General features: G+C 27.1%; 1 protein-coding gene across 1 annotated transcript; it reads left to right on the forward strand.

Annotated features, from left to right (window-relative positions):
- The first annotated feature begins 3,956 nt into the window (after positions 1-3,956).
- On the forward strand, positions 3,957-5,939 carry LOC107447148 (zinc finger protein 271-like). The gene has a single exon (XM_016061983.3). The coding sequence runs from the start codon at positions 4,327-4,329 to the stop codon at positions 5,755-5,757; it is 1,431 nt and encodes a 476-aa protein (XP_015917469.1). The 5' UTR covers positions 3,957-4,326; the 3' UTR covers positions 5,758-5,939.
- Positions 5,940-7,687: the final 1,748 nt, after the last annotated feature.

Here is a 7,687-nt window from a genome sequence, read left to right on the forward strand (position 1 = left end):
TGTATTTTTTCCCCTCTCATCCAGCTACAGGTAAAGATCAAATTATTTTTTTACTTTTCTCTCTCTTTCTTATTTATTTGTTTTTGAAGTTACAAAATTTTTTATTATTTCTTCGTTTATTATATCTATCTACCTCTAGTGTATTTTTTGATAGTTGTAAAGGTAATTTTTACTAACGTGAGGTGTTTTATGTTCTACCTCAGGTTATTATGTTTCAACCTCAAGTTTATATGTTTATGTTTGTGGAGGTATATTTTGTAATTTTACACATGACGTCATCCTCGGAAGTACTGGGGCTGGATGTACTAGCGAACAGATTTGTATTAACAGAAAACTGTAAAATAGTTCAAATTTCTCGACGTCAAATATTTTTGCTTTAACTAATTTAATAGCACTTAAGTATTTTCAAGTGGTGAATTTTTAACTTTTTATTAGAATAAATCAGTGTTATTTATCACGCTATAATTCAATAAAATCAACATGTAGAACTGTTTGATGCTTTTTATGAAGCAATATTATGTGTATCTCGTAATAGAAAATGATTTAATAAGGAATTCTTCCTTTTAGTTTTAAATCATGATTCATCGTAACTATTTTTAATATCAAAAGAATAAATTTCATTTAAGTGTAAAATTTATTATTTTCTAATATGTAATCAAATATTGGATTTAATCATATATTTGAAAATAAGAAATTATACATTTTAATGAGGAAACGAATACGAAAGAAATAAAAAATATGTTATATCATGGCAGAAAAAAGACAAATAATGAAATGAAAATTTTATTGGCACATTCATAAAATTTCTATTTAAAAATAGGTTCTAAGGAATTGTTCAGAATCATATGATATACATTTAAATTACAAGTGGAAATAATATAAACATCAACACTGCAATTATTTACAAATAAACGTAGCATATAATGTAAAAATGGGACAAAATAATTTATCTAAGTATATTTAAATAATAATAGTTATAAAATAATAATAATTATTAAGTAATAATAATAAATGAATTATAAATAATTTAGCAAATTATTTCGATCATTGAGATTGTAAAAGTTTAAAAAAGTATTTATTTTCAAAATTAAATATAGCTTTTTTTATTTTTTGTTCATCATTATAAAAAAGTAAAGTATTTTCAAATCTTAAGTTTTCCTAACATAGAAATTTATTGATGACAATCTTTCTTATAAAATTTGTTAAAAAAATATCGCAAAATAGAGATTCCAATAGAAAATTATTAGTATAATATTCTGAGCAGAATTTGTTCAATAATTAAAAAAATTATGCACGATGAAAGACAAGAAAATATTGAATATTTTTTATGAACTGCATTTTAAATTGTCCACAAGTTTTTGTCAAATTGTAATTTTTAGAAAAAAAAATTAAAATAGAAAATTTAGAAAAGAAAAAATATCTATACATATATATCGAATGCAATACACGCATATAACGTGCTTTGAAAGGTTTGATAATTTTTGAAATTCTTATTCATCGCACTATTTTATGAAGTATATTGGGCTGATTCTGAAAAAAAATGACAGAACTCTGGATTTAAATTACATTTAAACACCAAAAAAGCACATGTGAAAAAGTTTTTTTTTTTCAAGTAAAACAACTGCCCTTTTTTTTTCTCCAAAAAATGCACAAAACTTTATAAAAACGTGCAAAGACATGACTATTTTTCAGAGTGTTATTTGAAAATTTAATTCAAGCAATGAATTATATTTCAATACTTTTGACAATCTTTGGTTAATGTGACGCATTAAATTATTATGTGACGAATTAAATTACAAAATCTAATAACTAACTTATAAAGTAGTAAAAAATTATTTAAGACATCATCATAACATCATAAAATACACAACAAAAACAATTTATCTGTCTTAGAAAGATTCATACCATATGAAGCATGAGCATTAATATTCATTTAGAATTAGATTAATATTCATCTAATTAATATTCATTTAAAATTATAGCTTACTACCGTTAAAATGGCCAAGAGTGACTTAAATTCCTTTTTTATTAATATCATCTAATGCATCGGCGTTTTTTTTCTTTCGAGTATAAATATTTATGAAATTTCACTAAAATAAAAGTAAGCTATCGTTAATAATAAATAAGAGTAAAAAACATAAGCTTCAACATTGTTATTATTATTATTATTTTTTTTCTTTTAGAAATATCGCTAAACTGCTTTTTTACTAGTTTTTCTAAATAACAAAAATTTTAACTCTAATGATATCTAGTATTTGTTCTTACATATATTTAAACAAGACAAACAATGCTTAAATTTGTTTTATTTCACGTCTAAAAGTTTTTCAAAAGTATGAATGCTTTGCTAGTTTTATATTGTAATATTATTTTATGAAAATGATCGTCGTTTTGAATTTTAGTGGAAAATAATTATTTTAACAGTAAAAGTTTCACTTTCTTCAATAGTGTTTCTTCTGTTTCACACAAATCAAAATATTTTATTATTACTTGCTCAACCGAACTTATTAGCAGTTGTTTTCCAAACTTTTTAATTTAATTATATTTTTTTTAATTTTGGAAAATTACAGGTAAATTTAAATTGAAAAGTTTTGTTTCAAATATACGAATCCTTAAACGACTCTTTCATAAATAACAGTTAAGTGCATCTCCACTCAAAATAATTTTTTTATTTTGCTATATTTTGGCGTTCCATGTTTCCTTAAGTTCGGCATTTCGGAATGTTTTAAAATGCAAGAAAATATTTTTTCGCATATTTTTTTTAAATTTTTTTTTTACTTTTATATAATCTGTAACTTATATGATAATTTTAAAATTTACACCTTGCACCTTTGACTTCTTAATTTTAAGAAAACTTTTATGCGCCAGATTTTTTTCGCATACTATTTAATTACTTCAGAACTTCTTTATTTTTTACTCCAGGAATTGAAACAGTAAGAAGAGTCCATTTAAATTAAAACTAAGCACATTGTTAATCAAAAATAAACAAAACTCAATTCGTTATTTATGAGTTAGTTAAATATATTATTTTTAATATATATATATATATANTTAGAGCATAAATAGAAATTTGATATATATATATATATTAATATATTATTTAACAACAATCAGCGGGTTAAAATTTATCAAGTAGAAATTAACTTTTGTGATAAATTTTACGCTTGACTTCTCTAAATTAATGGAATGAGATTAATAATTATAAAACATCACTCGTAGTCATAATAATGTATTTTTTATGGAAAAACTTGTTTGAAAAATATGAAATATGGTGGTACCAAAACATTAAATATAATTATTTTTAAAAATTAAGAATTGTTGTTGCTGTTGTTAGCCACCTATAGCCCTGTGGTGCAACTACCACTACGAGTATTAAACATCAATTCACTGATATATAAGACATGCTAACTTGATTCAATCACGAGGTAACTTTTGATAGATGAAGATTGGCATTGTCGACAACTCCGCCCCCACAGCCCACTTCGTTTGCCAATTAATTTCAGTCCAGCAGTGGACTGGTCGTAAAGACACGGTTCCTAGTAGAACACCGAAGTCAAGCATATCTGGCTGAGGGTCAGTAAGGTAGGTCGATAGGTGCTTTATTTACGTCACTCTAGAGCTGCACAATGAGCTATTGGTGACTGTCTGGGAAACATCCCTAAGGATGATCCGAAGACATACCATCACGATTTTGATCTTCTGCACTGGGGATACCACCCCCCGCTTTGATAGCCCGACGACCTGCACGCGAAGTCGAGCACTTTACGGTAGAACAGCTTAACGAGGACCAATACCGCACACCCTCGGTCCTGACGCAGACTGAACCAAGTGGTCACCCACCCACACACTGACCGCTGACAGTGTTGCAATTAAGAATTGAAAATATTCCAGGATAATAAAAATAACTGTAATCGAATTATTTTATGCCACAAAGAAAAAACTGGATTTTTCGTTGCCACAAGAAAAAAAGATACTTCACTTCCCTTTGCGGGTTCCTATAATCTATACCATTGATCGCGACGCCCGTAGACTTTTTGTTTTGGTCAAAGTTTCGTTTTGACCTGATTTAAATTATTGAAAGTAATGATCATCCTATTAGTGGTTTATTTCCTTTGTTTTTCGTGATTGATGCGCACCTTTACCTAATGTGTGTTGAATAAAAATATACAATAATCGTCCTCTTAATTGAATCAACTCAACCACCAATAATAATAGTCTTCTTGCTGGTAAAAAAATTCATTCACACAAGTACTTTAACATTCAGAGAGAAATTGAGTTTATAGAAACATTCGCTTGTTTACTCTGTGTGAGAAACCTTATCCACACAGTATGTGTGAAAATTCTAATACAGATCAGAATAATTTAAATGAACACTCTCTTGTTCGTAATGAGGAGAAATCTTATTCATGCAATGTGTGTGATAAATCTTTCACTAAAAAATCTAACTTAACAAAACATTCTGTTGTCCATACTGGAGAAAAGCCTTTTTCTTGCAATGTATGTGATAAGTCTTTTACTCAGAAATCTAGCTTAAATAAACACTCTCTTATTCATATTGGAGAGAAGCATTTTTCATGCAGTGTGTGCAATAAAACATTCTTATTGAAAGCACAATTAAATGCACATTCTTTTGTTCATACTGGAGAGAAACCTTATTCATGCGATGTGTGTAATAGATCTTTCTCAAAGAAATGTAATTTAAATGAACATTCTCTTACTCATACTGGACAGAAACCTTATTCATGTACAGTGTGTGATAAATCTTTCAGACGGAATTCTGATTTAATTGAACACTCTCTAATTCATTCAGGAGCGAAACCTTTCTCATGCAGCGTGTGTGATAAGACATTCGCACGGAAAACTCATTTAAATGGACACTATCTAGTTCATACCGGAGAGAAACCTTTTTCGTGCAATGTTTGCGATAAAACATTCTCTAGGAAAGCTCGTTTAAACGAGCATTCTCTCGTACATACTGGTGAAACACCATATGAATGTACTGAGTGTAGTAGTTCTTTCATGTCTAAATCTGATTTAAATCAACATTATTCTGTTCATAATGGAAATAGACCTTATTCATGCAGTATTTGTAATAGTTCTTTCATGCGTAAAGCAGAGTTAGATCGACATTATACAGTCCATAGTGCCGAGAAGCCTTTTTCGTGCAATGTGTGCAATAAAGCATTCTCACGGAAAACTTATTTATATAAACATTCTCTTGTTCATACTGGAGAGAAACCTCATGCATGCAATTTGTGTGAGAAAACATTCACTAGGAAAACTCATTTAGATAATCATTTACTTGTTCATGCTGGTGTAAAACCTTTTACATGCACAGTATGCGGTAGGTCTTTCACACGAAAACCAGATTTAAATCAACATTATGTTGTTCATACAGGAGAAAAACCTTTTTCATGTAGTGTGTGTAATAAATCTTTCACAAAGAGATCTAATTTAAATAAACATACTCTTGTTCATAGTGGAGAAAAACCTTTTTCATGCTCTGTTTGCGATAAAACATTTTCAAGGAAAGGTCATTTAAAAGATCACAACCGTGTTCATACTCGAGAGAAACCTTTTTCGTGTAGCGAGTGTAACAAATCTTTCACCCGGAAATACGATTTAATTCTTCATTATGTTATTCATACTGGAGAGAAGCCTTATGAGTGTACCGTGTGTGATATGGCATTTTCAAGGAAATCTTATTTAAGAAAACACCATGCTCTTCTTCATGCCGAAGAGAAACCTTTTGTAGTGTAATATGCTATATGAACACAGTTTAAATTGTCATTTAGTTGCTTACGCTGGAGAAGAGTCTTTGTAGTTTTTATGATAAATCATTCCCGCATATAAGATGTTAAATTAAATAACACTGTATTGTTCATACTAGATGGAAACTTTATTCATGCAATGTCAATAATAAATCTTATACAAAGAAGACATTTATTTTTTTGCTTTAAAAAAAGAATAATCATAAAAGCAACTGAGTTGATAAGTATAGTCATGCATTTTAATTAAGTTTCTACTATTGCCTTTTAATAGCATAATTGCTTTATTTAAGATTTTTTTTAAAGGGGGTATCAAAATTTATGTGCTAATTATGCTAATTTTCAATTTTGCTGGAGCATTGGATAAAGTCGCCAATGTAAAGTCTCTTGGCGCAAGTAAAGACATCTGTTTCTGATTTTTTTTTTTTTGGTGACTGCTTTTTTTTTAAAATATGTAATAAAAAATATATAATATATATATTTTATTTATATATATTTTTTAAATTATATATTTTAAATATATATATCTGCATAAACTAAATTAAAAAATGCTAACTAATTTGTTTTATAATTTAATTTGACCACCACTATAGATTTTTATAATACTCTATATTGATTATAGTACTTACCGGCATGTATTTCTTTAAATTTAGTATCTTTGTCTGATATGGAAGTTTATTAGAAATGGATATGCAAGATTTAAATATAGGACAAATCTATCACAGCATCCTCCATAGTGTTACTTGTATTGTAACTTTGCAAGAGTCGGCCGAGATTGAATGCCTTCTAATTTCTTCTCAAACCTTTTTTATCAATTTTTTCAGCTTCCTTTACTAGATTTTTAATAATGTAGAATTTACTAAATAGTTTTTCAGAAAAATTAGACTATGGGGTAGAATGAGGTGTGAAATTTTTTTCCCTGCTGAGTTCATCTCTACATTATGCATATCTATCGACTGATATTAAGATTTTTCAAAAATATCAAAGAAATTATTTAAAACTTTATTTCCTCAGGTGTTACCATCATAAAATTATAATTACCTGCAATCGTGAAAATAATTTTATCTTTTTGACTTAAAATTTGTTTTAAGACCTATTAGAGTTTACATTTCTTTTAGATAATGTTTTGAAAATTAACAGATTTTTTTTTTTGTTCTTGCTATAAAATTATAGCTAAATATTTTCCTTTCAGTTATAAGCTTTTTTCTATTTTAACTTATAGAGTAGTAAATATTAAATTATCAATTCTGGGAGAGTAAATATTAAATACTGATTGTAAATATTTTTATAGGCTAATTACATTGTAAAACTCCCCTTTGTGATTCTTGAATTGCTGGAGGGAATTTTCTGTCTATTCTTGTGAAAGTAATTTCTTTTGATTTTGCTTTTTTGTTCATTAATAATACATGTATAAATATTATTTTCCAAATAAAATAATTTCAAATGAATTAGTATTATTTTTCAAATGAAAATTTCAAGATTTGAATTTTTAAATATAATACTATCTTAATTTCTTCCAGGTTGAATTTAAAGGTATTTACTGCTGTAGAGAAACTAAAGTAAAATTTAACTTTAATTTTTACTCTGAATTCATTTAATTTTATTTTATTTAAGGTTGGGTTAAAGATATAAGATTTTTTTTAATGCCTGGGAGAAAATTAAAAAAATAAAATGAAATCCAAATAAAGCTTTTTTCAAATTTCCATTATTGGCATCTAAAGGTATGTAAGAACCTACGTAATTGTAATTTTATATTGAATTTTTTACTATATTAATCAAAATGATCTGTAAAAACTTAGCAAATAGTTTACAGGGTTAATGTGCAATAATAATCTCTAATAAAATAATATAACCTATTATATAATTTTAAGAAGAAAATTTCAAGCTATATTTCTTTCTAAGTTTAAGTTTTTGATTGGACC

This window comes from Parasteatoda tepidariorum, chromosome 10 (genome assembly GCF_043381705.1).
Source record: "Parasteatoda tepidariorum isolate YZ-2023 chromosome 10, CAS_Ptep_4.0, whole genome shotgun sequence".
NCBI classification, from domain to species: domain Eukaryota; kingdom Metazoa; phylum Arthropoda; class Arachnida; order Araneae; family Theridiidae; genus Parasteatoda; species Parasteatoda tepidariorum.